The sequence below is a fragment of the Erpetoichthys calabaricus genome, chromosome 8 (genome assembly GCF_900747795.2).
Source record: "Erpetoichthys calabaricus chromosome 8, fErpCal1.3, whole genome shotgun sequence".
Lineage (NCBI taxonomy): Eukaryota > Metazoa > Chordata > Cladistia > Polypteriformes > Polypteridae > Erpetoichthys > Erpetoichthys calabaricus.
Window position 1 is genome coordinate 64,194,665 of NC_041401.2, and position 17,786 is coordinate 64,212,450.

The 17,786-nt window shown below is 44.0% G+C and overlaps 1 protein-coding gene across 1 annotated transcript in view; it reads right to left on the reverse strand.

Annotated features, from left to right (window-relative positions):
* Window positions 1-12,470, reverse strand: part of rtn4rl1b (reticulon 4 receptor-like 1b) — a 257,769-nt gene extending 245,299 nt beyond the window's left edge. The window contains exon 1 of the mRNA XM_028806648.2: window positions 10,863-12,470. Coding sequence (XP_028662481.1) covers window positions 10,863-10,875 — 13 coding nt within the window. The 5' untranslated portion in view covers window positions 10,876-12,470. The remainder of the gene's footprint in view (window positions 1-10,862) is intronic.
* Between the last annotated feature and the right edge of the window lie 5,316 nt (window positions 12,471-17,786).

Below are 17,786 nucleotides of genomic sequence, written 5' to 3' on the forward strand. Positions count from 1 at the left end.
AGGGACAATTTAGGATCACCAATGCACGTAACCTGCATGTCTTTGGACTGTGGGAGGAAACCCACACAGACATGGGGAGAACATACAAACTCCACGCAGGGAGGACCCAGGAAGCGAGCCCAGGTCTCCTTACTGCAAGGCGCCACCATGCCACCCTTAATAATTTATTATGATGGGTACAAAACAGGAAACTTGAAATGAACTAGAAAAGAATTGGTTATGCCATAAATATAACATTTTCTCTTTAAGGGGTTATATAAAATAACAAGAAATGCATGTATCATAGTGATAAATAATAAAATAACAGCATCAACTTTTAAGCATATAAGCTCAGAAGGATATGAGACTCAGACACATGCCAGGTGCACATTGGACCAGGGTTCAAATTCAACTCTTACAGTACCCAGTTCAAAGGAGAAGCCTGACCCCCCACCTCCTCCAGTGTCCCACCTTAAGCACAGCCCGACACAGGAAGTCCTCGTCATTCGTCACCCAGCAGCAGTGGAGGACACTTCTGTTGTCTGACACGTCGGCTTTATCATTTTTTGACCCTAAGGGCTATTAAATGGGTCTTTTCACCTTGAGACCCCAACTCTTTGTATGTTTCATACATGGGGGTCCTCTAACTCTGTAGCGGCTGCAGGTTTTCATTGTGCTTCTTTCTTAATTCTTGCTGCTATTACTGCCTACCTTTTTGAGTTTCATTTCTGCTCACTTGAACACAGTGATCCTGAGTCGGGGCTCCCTGCTTTTTTAAGTCTGATTGCTGGGTAAGAAAACAAGAAGAACAAAAAAGTGGAAGTGCAGCTGTTTCAGAGTTCAAGAAGCTGTTAAGGAATCTTCATTTTAACAAGCAAGAGAACAAAAACGAAGCCCAGAAAGGTATGTTGTATTTGCAGCAATAATTGGCTTCTACCTAACAAATCAGCTAGAATGAAAGCCAGCAGCCACTACGGCCCACCTGGACCCCTGCAGCTGCCAGGATCACCTTAGGGACTCTCGAATCGCAGCTCAGACTGTAACTGATGAGCTGGGCTGGCTCAATTGCTCGGAGTTCTGAAAACTTTATCTTGTGTTCCCATTAAAGCAAGTGAATGTGAATGTGAGTCAGAAAGGAAGGCTTACAGAGGAGCGGATGAAGGCAGCTGAACACACAAATTGTCAACAAGCTCGGGTGACGCACTTGCAATCAGAGAGGTAGCCAAGGCTCGAGGCTAATCACAAAATTAAATGAAAAATTAAGAAAAGCTAACTGGTTAGTGACTTACAACTCCGTAGCCATTTGGGCAACAACAACAACTAGTCCACACCAACAAAGCAGGAGGTTCGTCAGGCCACACCAGCTTTACCCAGAACAACAGCAGCATAGACAGGAGAATCTGCTAACTCTCAGGTAGCAGTGAGTAACACAATGTCACTGATAAAAGTCACCAGGCCAGCTAATCAACTGCCACACCAAAAACAAGTAGCATGGCCAGATTAGTAACATCATGAAGAGTGCAAAATGGAGTAAGGAGATAAAGAGCCAGAGGGGAATTCAGAAGAATCATCACTGAAATGGAGCAGAAATCTGAACCAGCAAGTCAAAACGAGCCAACAGAAGTGTTAGGACTTTACTTCTGTTTTGATTTTTGTCTAAGTGTAACTAAGATAATATTATCATACATTCAGTCATGGCCGACTCTCACGGTCAAGTTGTCCCCTTGCATTCTGGTCCCTAACTTGATATCGTATTCTTTGTCATCCTGGTACCACTAACCATGACCGGCATCACTTACTTTTCTTGTAAGTCGGCTCTCATAACATGACCAAAGTATGTCAGCCGTTGCCTTCACCAACAATGGATGCAGATGAGAAGGAAATTGAGCGTCTCTACACCAAAGTCCAAGAAACAACCGCTGAAGAAAGACAACCAAGATATGGCTTCCCTAACTAGTAATCGTGTCAACGGATATCGCGAAGGCTTTAGAAAATCCAAAATCTTGGACGCCATGTGCTGCACACCAGCATGGTAAATACAGTATAGCAGGGGTCCTCAATCACAGTCCTGGAGGGCCGCAGTGGCTGCAGGTTTTTGTTCTAACCTGGCTGCTTAATTAGAAAGCAATTCTTGCCAATGATGTAATTTCATGGCTTGTTAGTGCTTTAACTCTGCTATGTCAGGTCATTCTCATATCCTAGATTTTCTTCCCCTTTCTAAGGCTGTCATCCAAATGATCTGAAGGCTAAAATGGAGGAGTAATTCTCAGTCCTTTTTTTCTTTTCACTTTCCTTTCAAGTATTTAATTAGTGTGCGATAAATACACACGGGTGTAAATGGAAACAAGTGAAATGGAGAACTGCTGGTCTCTTTTGTCATTTGCATGTTATTACTAATAAGGAGCAATTAAACACCAAGACTACAGCTGTTAAGATTAAATAAGCAATAAGGGTTCAAAATCTTAACCAGCGAGACAACTAAAGTGAAGCAGAAGTGTTACTTGAGCAATGAGCGCTTCTTATTAAGGAACTGGGTTGGAGCAAAAACTTGCAGCCACTCCGGCCCTCCAGGACTGTGACTGAGGACCCCTGCAGTATGGGGACACAATGATGTCATACCAGCATGGTCAATACAGTATGGGGACACAATTATGTCACACCAGCATGGTAAATACAGTATGGGGACACAATGATGTCATACCAGCATGGTCAATACAGTATGGGGACACAATGATGTCACACCAGCATGGTCAATACAGTATGGGGACACAATGATGTCACACCAGCATGGTCAATACAGTATGGGGACACAAAGATGTCACACCAGCATGGTCAATACAGTATGGGGACACAATGATGTCACATGTACAGGACTGTCTGGATAGAAACGAAAGGCGCTGCCAAAAACAGCACAGAGGCTAAACAACCTAAAAAGGCAGGAAAATCGGCTGCGATGACACCACAGAAAACATGTGAACAGGTCACAGCATTAGTAAAGTCACATTAATCTACAAGTCCCATTAAGTCCCATAATGACATTGATAACATCTAAAACTAGAAGCTGAAGGCAGCAGAGGGAACCTGAAGCACTGGGTCTCAAGAAGGTTAACCGACAGGAGACCAAGAGTACGGACAGGAGGAGAAGGGTCCATGCAGAGCGAGCCTGTCCTCAGACTTTTAGCATTTCTAAACTTATTTTAATGACATCACATGAATGAAATTCACAGATGACACTCAAATTGGAGGAATGGCAGACACAAACAAAATTCAAAAAGACTTCAGAAAATGCACAAAAGTGCAAAGTGCTACATGTGGGGTAGAGGAGCGTCAATTATAAATGCAAGATGGCAGACACTGTCCTACCTCTAAAGAGGACTTAGGGGTCTTTTGTTGACATGTTTTCAGTGTCTTAGCAGTGTGCAGTAGAAATGAAGAAATTAGGTTATTCCAGAAAAACTGTTGAATGTTATGATTAGACGATATAACACACGAGTGAGTCCACATCTGGAGTGCGGTGTGCAGTTCTGGTCACCACACAATAGCACTTGATGCTGTGCAGAGGAGAGCAACTGATGCATCTGAGGATTTAAGGTCACGTCCTACTGTGAGTGTCTCAGAATTGAACCTGTTTAGTCTCAAACAGAGGAGTCTGCATGGTGACCTAGTCCAGGCACACAAGACTGAAACCAGGACACTTCTTTATGCAAAGAGTTGTGGGAAATCCGAACCTAACTACCAAGACATGTAGTTGAAACAAAAATCTTGACAACCTTTAAGAATCTGGACAAGGTACTGGGGCAGATTAGCTAAACAGACGAGCCTGATGGACAGAATGGCCTCCTCTCGTAGGTTAAATTTCATATGTTCTTAAGTCCCGTGAAAGCAGTGCTTTCAGGAGCTTCAGCTCTCTACTTTGTGTTGTTTCAGAAGCACACAGTGAACAGCAGACACCCAATGGTTTTGGTACCTGTTAATCAGCCTACACCAAGCGGTCAAATTAAATACGACACTGGCAGATCAGGGTGCTCTCACCAGCCAGTCAATGGATGTGAATCAATCAGGCCATCCACACCTAAGAGAAGAGGTGAGAATTGCAGACAACCCCACAAAGGTAAGGACTGCCATTAGTCAATCAACAAGCCAATATTATTTCAGCCAGGCCAACTAATCAAATCCCAGAATCGTCTATTAGTATTTCCCAGAAAAAAACACGGCAATTACAAGCCAATCAGGAATGAAATCTGAAACTTTCATCTTTTAGTTAGTAAGCCTGAATAGGTGTGAGCTTACAATTGATGCCAGATCAATAAAAACAGCTACCCAGGCCGACTAATCAATTGCAGTCCATCCATCCATCCATTTTCCAACCCGCTGAATCCGAACACAGGGTCACGGGGGTCTGCTGGAGCCAATCCCAGCCAACACAGGGCACAAGGCAGGAACAAATCCCGGGCAGGGTGCCAACCCACCGCAGATCAATTGCAGTACAGAGACTAATTAATCAGAACAGGTAATCAATCAAAGATAAAAAAAAAAAAACAATCCCAAGCACTCCTCCACACAGAGCATTATAAATATCAGAAACCCGCTGCCAAGCAATTGAAATGAACATGTTGGCAGCCTTCATGTGATGACTCAATGAAAGGTGAACAGCCACTGATGAGCCATGTTGCCGACAAACTTGTTTTCATCCAAACTTTCTTCTCATGTCCTTATCAGCGTGTGCAAGTGTGGAGACGAGCCAGAAAGCCTGGCTCACTGAGGAGTGGATGATGGCAGCTCTACAGCACAAAATGCAAGCAGACATCAAGTCCAGCGCTGACGCATAAGTTGTCACAACTAGTCACAACACGACAAATGAATAAGTAGGGTGAATGATCACTAAACCATCCCGTCAATCACAGTGCTGTAACCAGGGCAACAGGCTAACTAGCCAATCAAGGCAGAGCAGTTGCTTGCACCATCCAATCAGCTATGAAGGCTGACTAGCAATAATGGTTAAATAGCTTTGGAAAGGCACCAATCACAGCGCCACGGCCAAATGGCTGGAGCAACCATCTGTCCATCCATTTTCTGCAGGGCAGGAAGGAGGCAGTTTGTCACAGGGCACACTCTCGGGCACACACACGCACTACCAGTGACCAGTACACGCTACAGCGCATCTTTACATTGGAAACACAGAGAGAACATGCAAACTCCTCACAGAATCAGCCCCCGGTTCAATAAGCATAATAAGTGGCCGGTTACACAGGAAAGCATGACGATGACAATACAAAAGCTGGCTTGTCTGCCACCCAGAGCAGGACAGTATGCTCTTCCAGGAATATACAATACTCAGATCACCAGCTTACAAAGCACCCATTCATTCATCCTTCATTCAATACATGTTTTCAGGCATCATACAAAACACAGCATCGTGTATCTGAACAATTAGACATCCATCCAGCACTTCGGTGATCTAATAACTGATTAGAGGCTGATGATTTTCTTCGCCTCTAACTACCATTTATATACCAACATGCCAGCTTAGACACTGTAACTGATTAGCCAGGCCGACAAGTCAATCAGATGCAGATACCTGATTAATAAGCCAACAGGACTGCTTTATGTTAACCTAAAGGCCACTGAAATGAGTCGATCTAATTGGAAAATCTGCATTGCCAGCCCATTAGGTAGATGCAGCATGTCATTTCTGTGTGTCGGGTAGAGATAATAGGATTTGTGAATAATTTGTTTGACGTTAGAGGAGAAAAAAAAAATTCCATATGATTTTATCACATTTATATGAGGGGGTGGGATGGAAGGACGGATTTCCGGAGTACCGAAGTCCTAACACGTAGCAAAGCTCTATTTCTGACAGAGTGTGAGCTGATGGTGGTTGAATATCTGTAATTATTTTTAATAATAGATCTTGCATAAATTTTTCCTCAACCTGCCAATCCAAAAACTCCTTTGTGTAACTCAGTTTTTGTATGTGTTTTAAGTTGACGAGGAGGAGGAAGAGGAGGAGCTGGAAGGTGGCCTAACAAATGTTACCTGAGACTGTGAGCTCCCTCTGCTGGTGGAACAATTAAACACACCCGCCATTCCCTCGAATAAATGACCAACAGTGAATGATCAGGAGACACAGAAGTGCCAGGAGATGAAGGAAACATTGTGAGTAATAAGAAACAATCCAACAGGTGCATCAAATTCAGATCAGAGTCATTCAGGAAAAATAAAATTAGTGTATGATCCCCCCTCTGAATGAAAGACCCCCCCACACACACCAAATTAGCACCCCTTCAGAAAAATATATGAGAATGCATAGAGGTAAAGTGAGGACACAGCTTAGATCAAATTTAAAGGAACCTGGAGGAAAATGGAGAAGGCTTCAGACAGAACTTCATCAAGTCAGAAAATGTGTGCTGTACGGGCACTCTAATGCAACAGCTCAGATCTTGAAGGATAAAAGAGCCAGAACATCAGCATTTATCATTCACATTTACTCCAAATCCTAGTCAGACTTTTCAAAAGAATTTAGTTCACCTTGACATCTGAAAGATATGCAGGCTCTGAATTGTGTTTGGGACTGTGACCTGCAAAGGCCTGGCATCTTGCTTATGAATGGCTACTACCTTGCTCAGATTAGTATCCTTACCCTAAAATGGAAAAATCAGGATCAGGAAATGGATAGATGGATGAAAAGACAATGGACATGTGGGATGTATGGAATTTCATTATTACTTAGTCGTTAATAGTAAACACTCTGCGTGGACGGGCACTCTGTACAGGGCAGGTTTCTACCTTGAGCTCAGTGCTAAGAGAACAGGCACCTGCCAGCTTGGATTATGTGTATTTAAGACTCACTTCATTGATGACGTTGGCAATAAATGGATATGTTAAGAAAATTTTGGAACTGTGCTTTTTAATGGATATATTTATGAAAGGAACTTTATTAGATAGATAGATAGATAGATAGATAGATAGATAGATAGATAGATAGATAGATAGATAGATAGATAGATAGATAGATAGATAGATAGATATGAAAGGCACTATATGGTAGACAGATTGATCATTCTGTGGTGGTCTCTAACCACTGCTCCTCTTCTTGCTCTTCTTCTCTCTTTTCCTCTCCTGCAGCTCCTCTGCAGTGGCTCGGGGGCACAGAACACAATTAACAGAATTCTGCTGGCCACCACAAATTCATATTAACACGCTATTGCTGAGCCAGACTAATTCAATCCTGATCAGTGATCATAAGCCTTCCTGCCCTTTTTCTAAAGAGCTGACTTCTATGGATTACATCAGAGGTCTTATAAAACAGTTCTGGTGCATTAAGCAAAAAAGGTGCACAGAATAAAACGACAGTGTTCAGCATATGCCTGTCCATGAGTTAGGATTACCGACTGTTGATACTCCTGGAAAAAATAACACACACACACACACACACACGCACAAGCTAACAAACAATTAGGCTGCAAACGATTGTGAAAAGGCTCCTCATTAGTTGATGGTTTGGCTCATTACCTGCCTCGCTGCTCCCTAACACACCCCTCCTCGGCTCTTTAATAACGCCCCCCTTTTCTGCCCTTTAAAATCAATACACTCGATGTCTCTAAAGGCACTCTCTCCATCGACACCACGTAGAAGACACCAGACTCTTTGGTAGCTCTGAAAGTTCCTCTCTTTCCCAGAGCGTCTGGCTGCACTGGGCCGTTCAGCACCTGGTGAAGGGCAGCTCCCTTCCTGCCATCCTCTGAAAGCCTCAGACTTCCGAGTGCCGCTCAATGGCAGCCCTCTTTTCTAACTTCTATACCACATGTGCCGCTCTAAATGGTGCCCAGCAGCAGCAGGGTCACTTATTGGCACTGCCTCCAGAGCGTCTTGCTATAAAAGGATGCAAATCTTTGCAGCACCTCATATGAACACTGCCACCAATCCCCTTCCTCCATGTCCTTAAAGGACACCTACTTCATGGCTCCCCTTGGGTCCTTCTAATTCTAACAACAAAGCTTTACATGTTGGATTTCTTCAAGGATCGCTTCATTAATGGTCATCACTGACCAATAAGTCACCCTTTGCTCCAGATGACACTGCAATAAGCCATGTTTTCCTTGTCATCATCACTTTCAAGCACCTATAAAAGCCTGACTTCTCATTCCATCTCCCCGTAGTCACCCCTCTCGCTTGCACCTCTAAGAGACCCCCCTCACACTCCTCTAAAAGACTCTCTTTCCCATTTACTTCCCATCTTTGTAAAGATCCCATCCCCAATTATCTCTAGAGACCCCTCCACCCTGCACTTCTGAAACACTGTATGCTCATTTATATAAAAAAAACCCGACCCGCATTTCAGCACTGCTCTCTAATTTGCCTGTGAAATTACTACAGATGTAATAATAATGCACATGTCTTTAAGCATCTGAATATATTATGGGCTGCATGCGAGCAGTACAGCGGTTAGCAGCATTGCTTCACTGTGCAGCTCTCCGTCTGTGTGGATTTTGAACATCCTACTGGAGTCCATGTGCCCCCCTCCCCCCCACAGTTTTCATGTACAGTACACCCCCAAAAATAAAGTATTAGGCTAATAGGTGACATGAAATGAGCTTGTTGAGAGTGACAGACTGGCATCACTCTCTGCTTTGTGCCTACTGATGACCAGGTGGGTTCAGACTCCTCACAGCCCTGTAATAGGATAAGTGGGCTTAGAAAATGGATGACTATGGGTGAGTGCAATTGGGAATTGCAGGGCCTGATGTCCCAGTTCAGGTCTGGTTCATATCTTATGTCCCCTGGGAATTGAAACATCACTTCTAGAAAGGATGGCTGGATTCCTGACATATTCCAGAGATATTTTTCAAATGTCAAAGTCAGAGATGAGCAAGTCTGGTCCTGCAGTTTCTAATTTCTTGACGTAGTTGTGCCTGAATTCAGTTTTCAAGGAGTGTTCTAAGCTATTTTTGTATTTGAACACACAAGCCGTGATGAAGTTTCTTTGGTAATTGTTATACAGATTTGTAACAGCTGTGAACACCTGACTGACGTCTCCTCCATTTACAGCCCATTGTCATTTGCCACTGTTTACAGACCAGCAACCAATCAGTCTTTAATGATGAGCCACCAGCAAGTGACATTGAGACAGCCACTCCAAAGGAGAGGACGATGTCAGCCACACATACAGTAAATAGTTTTGAGAATACAGTGACTGAGCCCAGTCCATCCATTTTCAACCTGAATATGCAGTTCAGGCACATGAGGAGATGGTGATCTACCCCAGCCACAAACCCACTAAAATAAGCCAGAGTCACATATTAACCCACCCCTGCATATCTTTGGGAGGAAAAGCCACTCAAACACAGAGAGAGCATGCAAACTCCATCCAGACAGGATTTGAACCCTGACGTCCGGGGCCATGAGGTAGCCGAGCTAACCACCCTTCAGCCATTCTAGAAAACAGAAGTGTAGTGCAAACTCAGACTGACAAATAGAGGGGAGACAAAAGAAAAGCTGAACAGGAAAGCTAATTTGACAAGATTCACATATACAGGCATTTATTAAGAGTTTAGTTACAGCAAATACCAGCAAGTGTGACAGCTTCTGAGACCAAGCTTGCTGAGAAATATGACAAGATGATGCCTGCCCAGGATAATTAACTCCATTTTATTAAAGCAAGCCCCTGGCATGGTTAACATTTCAAGATCTATAGTGGTTGGCTCACTGGACCACTTTGTAAAGCTGGAACAGTGAATGTTGTCAATGGAAGCTGCACTCCCCAGAGATGTACAGAGAGTGCACAAGGCGGCTTATACTCGAGAAGACCCAGAGAAATATGCGTGTGCTAGGCTAGGCACTCGTTCATCCGGGCGACTTCAAGGAACTGGTTTTCTAATCCTGCCGAACCCTCTCAAGACCATCTTCTCTGTTCTAAAGACTGCACAGGCTGGAGGCTAGCAGAGCGACAGGGGGATTGATGATCTCCCAATCGATCGAACAACTGAGCAACTCAAAGGCGTTGAAATATCTAAAGATCAACTTTAACGAGACTGAGAATGTTGGGTTGTTACCCGTCTACTACGGGCTCGTGAGCATCGGGGTGCAAACTCCAGCCGGGATGCCTAACCTTCACAGGACACACTTACACATCCACACAAACATACGTCACTGAGAGGCAGAAGACTGTCGTGAGGGCGTCAGTCCCCCAGACTTTCGCCACGCACGATTGATACAGGTCACTAGTGCTAGTGCTAATTGCTTTCGCCACCGTCTCGTCCTGTAAAGAAACACGAAAAGAATGCAATGCGGTCTTCATTCTAACAACAGGCAGGTAAAATCTCAGCGATGAACCCCTACATGATACACATCAAGTAAGCGCCCTTTCCTTCTCGCTACTCTGCCGGACTCCATTGGCAGTATCGCTAACGAAGGAACCAAAATAGGCAACGCAGGCGAACACCGTGTCCTTTGAAGCAGACTGGGGCCTTACGTTTTTTAAGCACCCCAGGTGATCATCCGCAACCCCCATCGCTATAACCTGCCACAAAGCAAGCGGGGTAACGGGGAGGCAAGGGGATCACGAAACTGCAGTGCGGCAGCACGCTATCTATTTTTAAGAATACTACTACGCGGTATTGATTAATATTTGATGTCCATCATCAGAAGCATGAAGACTCCATGGCGCGTATCTCGGGTGAAAAGGGCGAAGCATAAAGAGAAAGAGGGCCAAGAAAAGTGCGCGCTTTCTAAGGATCTCCTCTCCGCAACTTGCGAAGTTGTGTAGGACAGCTGACCCCAGATATACACCCCAAATCTCCTCCGCAAACGAACCCACCGTCTTACTCACGGCGCTAACAGACAACAAAACGAAGGCAGAAAGAGAAAAGTTCGGCAAGTCCTACCTCGCTTGAACATGTTGGACGGCTGTCGTCTTGAGCCGCAGGTGCTGGACGTGAGGAAGGCGTGCTTCTCTTCTTCGTTATCGGCTTGGAAATGAAAACAATCCGATGCCAAATTCCAGAGATGGGATAGCACTTTCCCCCAGTTCTTGCTGTTCTTACGGAAATTATTCCAAAGATCCTCTGTTAATGATACAAGTTACAGGGTGCTGCTGGTGTTGTCACCTTCACAATACATCCCGGGCTGAAAACGGGGCTCTCTTTGACTGGGAACAGCGCAAACCTCTGGCACTAGACACATTAGGAAGCGAATCCGACAAAGCAGGCATTCTAATTGTGTGATATTTGACTCACGTTTACCCAAAAGACAATATTTCGGCTAATGTTGTTAAATGTAGAAGCAGCAGCAGCAAAGCGATCTGTACGACTTGCTATGGAGAGAGCGCGCTCTCTTCTTCAGGTCGTTTTTTTCCTATTCATTTGCTTTGCGCCGTCGACCTACATCGTCTTTAGCAGACAGAAGCCTTGTTTTCTTCCACCGCTGTAATTTTATAGATGCATTTATACAGGAAATTGACACAATTAGCCCGTCTGGTGCAATTTAATACCAAGTTTCCTGGAAGACAGATCACTAAACGATTAGAAGTGAATACATGATGTCTTCGGATGTGGTGCGACCTCCGGAGCCTCCTCTACACCAGAAACCCGCAAAAACAAAGTGGAATTTATTTTAGAACCTTCCTCTGATTAATCCAGTCGAGAGCTTTTCTCACCGAAACGTGCTTTCGTAGGTTGCCAACAGATTTAATACTGACACCTCAAGGCAAACGATCCTCCAGCTGCGCGGCGGCTAAAATCGTAAAAGAGCGCCCTGCCCTCTCCCATCAAAAAACTTGTTTCACTTTACAGGGTTACACCTCCCGCCGATTAGCCATTTTTGTTTTTCCAGTTCCTCTTTATATGTTTCGAGAGAGCTGAGCACACCTTTCTGACGCGCGAGGATGGAGGAGAAGCAGACAGATGAACGGCTGGATGTAGCGCATCTCACGAGCTGATAGCCCGTCACTGTCTTCTGCTTCTTCTTCTTTCCAGCGGCGCTGTGTCCGCCCGCTGGCTTTTGTTTTCTGTGCACCGAAAGCGATCCCGATGGGCCGATGAGACCGAGGATCGATTGCAAGTCGCACCAACTGAGATGTAGGTTTTGTTCTATCCTGCTCCTTACTTATGGAAGCACGAGACAGATTATCAAGAACAATGTCTGCTGTCAGTGAGCGTGAGCCTTACTATCCTCTCCTTTATGTACCGCGAAATTTCCGCCGCTAAATCTTGAAGTAGCCCATATCCTGGCCAGAGGCTGCAGCCTGCGCGACTTAGAGCGGGTGCGGAGTGTTTGGGGTTTGGGGAGAGAGCTCTCTCTCTCTCTCTCTCTCTCTCTCTCTCTCTCTCTCTCTCGTTCCCTCCCTCCTTCTATCTCTACAGCTCCCGCGTACACCAACCAGGACGCCTCCTATATTTAAAATTTATGTAAACGCTTTTTTGCTTTCACTCGAGTTTGAAAATACCAACCAATTCCCTCTGCAACCTGCACAGCGACACGTGACGCACCCTGCTAGGTGTGCGCCTTAACGGTTTAACTCTCCAGTCGCGATCTTTTTAAAAGAGGGATCTCTTTTTTTCGTAAATTGTTCTCATTCCAAAGTAGAATTTGATGTGCTCTCTTCAGAGTGTTAATGTGAGATAAAAGATTTTTATAAACAGGCCAGGAAAGCAAGGGAGACTGCAGGCAACGAGCAGCTGCGATCCAAAACCCGAGTTAATTACCGATACACGCATCTATCCCCAGAACGAAACATAATTGCCCCTATATATGAATATATCCTCAACACAAGACTTAATTACTCGGTTCTCAATCTCATCGGCTATGCTGAGCATCCCAGTTAATCTGCTGGTGTGTAATTTTAAGAGCCAGCGAAGGGACTGTCATCATCCTCCGGTCCAATTTCATTCAAACCCCTGGAGGTTACGCGCCCCACCTGTCTCACGGCTTCCTTCTGATCGAGCTTGTTCTCCTGATACACTTCGCTTATTTACTTTCGCGTTCTTCTGCAGCTCTGCTAACTGCTCGGCATTATTCTCCTGTCTAGAGAGACCACTACAGGATGATTTAGCTGTCTATTTCGAAAAATCCTGGGTGTAAATGATTTTTTATGTTCTACTGAAAATAAACGTCTAGTGGTAAAGTGTAAGTAAAAAGCTTAAAAGTTGTAAATGTTTTATATATGTTATAGACCGGGTCTGTTAAACATGGCTCATGTTATTGTAAATAAAAGTCTGCTTAAAATGCCTATCTATCTATCTATCTATCTATCTATCTATCTATCTATCTATCTATCTATCTATCTATCTATCTATCTATCATATTATATAATGCCTTTCATAAGTATTTATCTGTCAGAGTCTTTCATAAGTATTTATCTGTCAGATAGATAAATAGATAGGTATGAAGGGCACTATATAATTAATAGATAGGTAGATAGATAGAAATGAAGGGTACTATATGATAGATTGATAGACAGATATGAAAGGCACTATATGATAGATAGATAGATAGATAGATAGATAGATAGGAAGGACACTATAAGATAGATAGAATTATGGAAGATGTGAAGGATGTCACTACTCACATTAAAGGAACATAGTCTCCTAAGGAACCAACCTGTCATTAATGAGGACCTCCAAGTACTTGTAGGAGTGGACCACCTCTACATCTACACTAATTGTGACTGGACATAGAGGTGCTTTGGTGTGTGAAAGTCGATCACCAGTTCCTTGGTTTTGCTGATATTTAGTTGCAGACAATTCTCTTTTCACCAAGAAACAAACTTCTCCACCTGACCCCTCTACTCTGTCTCATTCCCCTTATCAACACACCCCATAAGTGCAGAATCATCTGAGAGTTTCTGCAAGTGACATGACCTAGTGCTATATTTATAGTCTGAGGTGTACGGAGTGAAGAGAAAAGGACACAGGGCTGTTCCTTAGGTGCTCCAGTGTTGCTCACATCAGAAACACATCAGTCCTCGACTGCGTCTGCCCAACAAATAGTCCATTATCCAGGACACCACAGGCTCATCCACCTGCATATCTCTGAGTTTACACCTTAACAGGGATGGCTGGGTGGTATTGAAGTCGATGGATAATCAAAAGACATAATCCTCACTGTACTGCCTGCTTTGTCCAGATGATAATAAGCCTTGTGGAGCAGAGAGATAATTACATCCTCCCCTCCGATGTTTGTCTGATAGGAAAACTGCAGTGGGTCCAGGTGGTCTACCACAAGAGCACTCCGATAGTCCAGGACCAGTCTCTCAAAGGTCTTCATGATGTGAGATGTAAGTGCCACTGGTCTGTAGTCATTAGGTGAAGAGGCACCTGCCTTCTTTGTATCAAGAACAATGCAGGATGTTTTCCATAGCAGCGGACTTTCCAAAGCCTTAGGGACAAAATGAACAGGAGACAGAGGACACCACATAGTTGTTCAGCACAGGCTTACAAATACTGGTTAAACTCTGCCATCCTCTAGCGGTTTCTCACCAGTTTAAAGATAAAGTATATGAAGACAATACTTCAGTAAGGCCAGGTTGAAGTTTCTTTTATATTTGGCAGAGTAGTGGGGCTCCTGAGGGAGCGATTTTAAACTGTTTGAGGGGCTCTTTTATTTTTCCTTCCAATCATTTCCACTTCTATGTGATTACTGACCTTCTGGTCCAATTACATGAAGCCTTCCAGACTTGTCGGCACGTGTATTATGAAGGACTCATTGAAGCTGCGGGCTGATTTGTTCGCCCTGTTGTCTCAAGTTGACAGTGGGCTCTGTGCCTTTTACTCTCATCTTAATGTATTATCAATGCATTCTCATTGCCACTGCTGCCTCCCAGTCCTGGCTCGGTCAATGGCTCTCTTTGCACGTTTCTGCTTCAGTGTGGTGTTTCTCCAGGTCTTCTGGTTTTCCTAGCATCTCCTAAAATATGCCTGAACATTTAACAGACTGATTGATTAATTGACGGATTTAAGTTAAGCAACAATAATGAAGAAGTGCCCATAAACGGATTGATTTGCTGATCGACGGCTTGGATTGATGGACTAACTGATTAATGGAGCCTTGTTTATGCTAAACCAAACAAAATGATGTCCTCACAAATTGACTGATTGATGGTAAGGCAGAAAAATTAATAACATCTCTACAGATTAACTAATTAATTAATTGGCTGAATGTTTTTTTGATTCACACAATATCAAATATTCTCAATAGATCAACTGACTGATTAATTTATAATAAGCCACAATAACAAAGATATCCTCATAAATTATGCTAAAGTTGAAAATAGAAGATGTCCCCACAATCTAGTGTGATTGATTTTTGCTATCCCTAAAAATTTAAACCTTCCTTATAGACTGGCTGTCTGGCAGATTACTTAAAGGATTTATGCTAAGCCAGAAAGTGAAGATGTCCCCCCCCATAGACGCATTGGTTTATTGATTGACTCAAAGACAGCAAATAAAAGCCATGGCCACATGTCCAGTGAAGGGGGTGAGTTCCTGAGCGGGGCTCACACTCAATCTCTGACAGCAGGATGACACAATGCCAGGGTCTGCCTCTGTGGGGGGCTGTGGCCTTTTTGTCCATTGGCCAGATGTAAGGGGGGCAGCATTTATATCGAGAAGGTCTACACAATTTGGAAAGGACATACAAATCAGTGGCAGGTCTTTAACACTGCCTTGGAATTTGGGAACCAACACATTCACAGGCCACTAGGAGGTGTTACCTCTGGTAGGCTGCATTGAACCAAAATGGAGTCCTCTGATAAAATTAATAATAATAATAATGCTAATAATAATACTACATTTTATTTATATATATATATATATAGATAGATAGATCGATCTATCTATCTATCTATCTATCTATCTATCTATCTATCTATCTATCTATCTATCTATCTATCTAGTCACAAAAGCAGACCACAGACATAAATAGGTTTGGGGCAGTCAACAATATATTGTGCCTTGGCTACAAATGGGTTTTAAATTGATCGAGATGATCACAGGTTCGAGTGCAACACAGAACTGAATACAACAGGAAAAGATGGCGGCTTTAAAGCCCGGACGTGGAAGTGACATCATTGGGACCGGAACCAGACATTGATGTGTTTTGGACCGGACGTGACATCATCTTTGGCACCTGAAGTGATTTCTTTCATCCTCAAAGTGACTTTGTGACGTCGTGACGTCGTCCATATATATATATTCCCATGCTCAATGCGTTAAATGCTTAAGTTATGAGGTCAGCCTCAGCCAGCCGTCTGGGGTCTCAGAGTCATGAGGCACAAACCAACAGATCATTTTATTTATACAAGGAGCTAAGGGGTGAGGGTTTAATGGGAGCAATGAGGGGTTGGCAAAGCCCCCAGCACAACTGACTATAAACCAGTCCCCTGGCTGGTAAGTAGACCTGCAGAGATTAAAAGTCTTTTTTGAGAGTGTGGTTGCCTATCGATTGTCCTGGTGCACCTCACTTTCGGCACCCCTTTATCCTTCACCTGAGGCTCTTAGCCTTTTTTTATTACACCCAGGCTGTTTTCAACTAGGTAAGACCTGATTTAGAGCCAAAGTCCATAGCTTCTTCTGTCTCTTCTTCTTGTAGCCCTGTGTTTTTGTCTTAGATGTTACCTTGAGCCTTTTCACTTTGCTCTCTGGACTAAGTTGGTGTTTCTCCCATCTGCCAGCTCTACCAAGATGGACTCCTCTCACTTTCACTTCCCACCTTTTCTACCTCCACTTTCACTTTCTTCCTCCCTTCCAGCTTCTCCATGTTTCTGCTGCACGTCCCAGGGACCACTTGATCCCGTGAGCATATGCTGCCCCTATTTATTCTGCCACTGTGCCTTTGGTAACTAGCAAACTAATTGTGGTCAGTATCAATGCTACAGCAGCCTGACCCCGCGGTGCCATCACATCAGCTTGTTTGTGCCGCCTGTCTACAAGCAGAGTGTCCTGTTGGCCTTTGACTGTAGAGGATGAGGCTGCCGGTTCAATCCATACCGCTGACTTGAGATGTGACCCACCAGTGCGACACTTGTATACACAGCAGACAAGCTCTACTTGGGATTTGTGCTTTGGATAAACACGTCCATTATGTATGTTCACTTTAATTAATTTACCTTATATAGGTCTCTTCTCAGATGACAAGTTTACGCTCCATGCACAAATTTACAAGTCTTAGCACATCCCAGCAGCACTGGGTACAAGACACCAGGGCAAACTCACTCATACAATTTAGAATTAACACCCACAAGAAGAAGGGGGGAAATGGCAAAGTCTGTGGAGATAGTGACCAGTCTCCAGCAACTATGCAGTGCCAACCACTGCACCACCAGATCAGCGTAAGCCAGTTTAGGTTTGTGGGGGCAAAGGGTAAAAAGCAAGTCTGGATGGAGCACCACGTGGTCACAGGACTGGCATACATCCACGATCACACAGGGCCAGTTTGGAGTTGTGTCCTTTGCATAGTGGTGGAAAACCAAAAAGCTCACAGAAGCAGCAAGTGAGCGTGCAAACACCCCACAGAGAGCAATCAGGAGGCTCTTCAACCAGGGTTAAGCAGTGCTAACCTCCATGCCACTCGTTGTGCCACCATGTCATGTAAATATAAGACAGTGGACAAACATCTTATACATTGAGTTACAACATTTACTGTATGATACTGGTTACATTTCTTTTTCCAACTGGAGCACAGGCAGGTCAAGTGACTAGCTAAAGGTCACACATGGTGTCAGTAGTGGGATTTGAACCCACAAACGCAGGGTTTGAAGTCCAAAGCCTTAACCGCTACACCAGACGGCCTGCAGCGCTGTAAAGCTCTTAGAG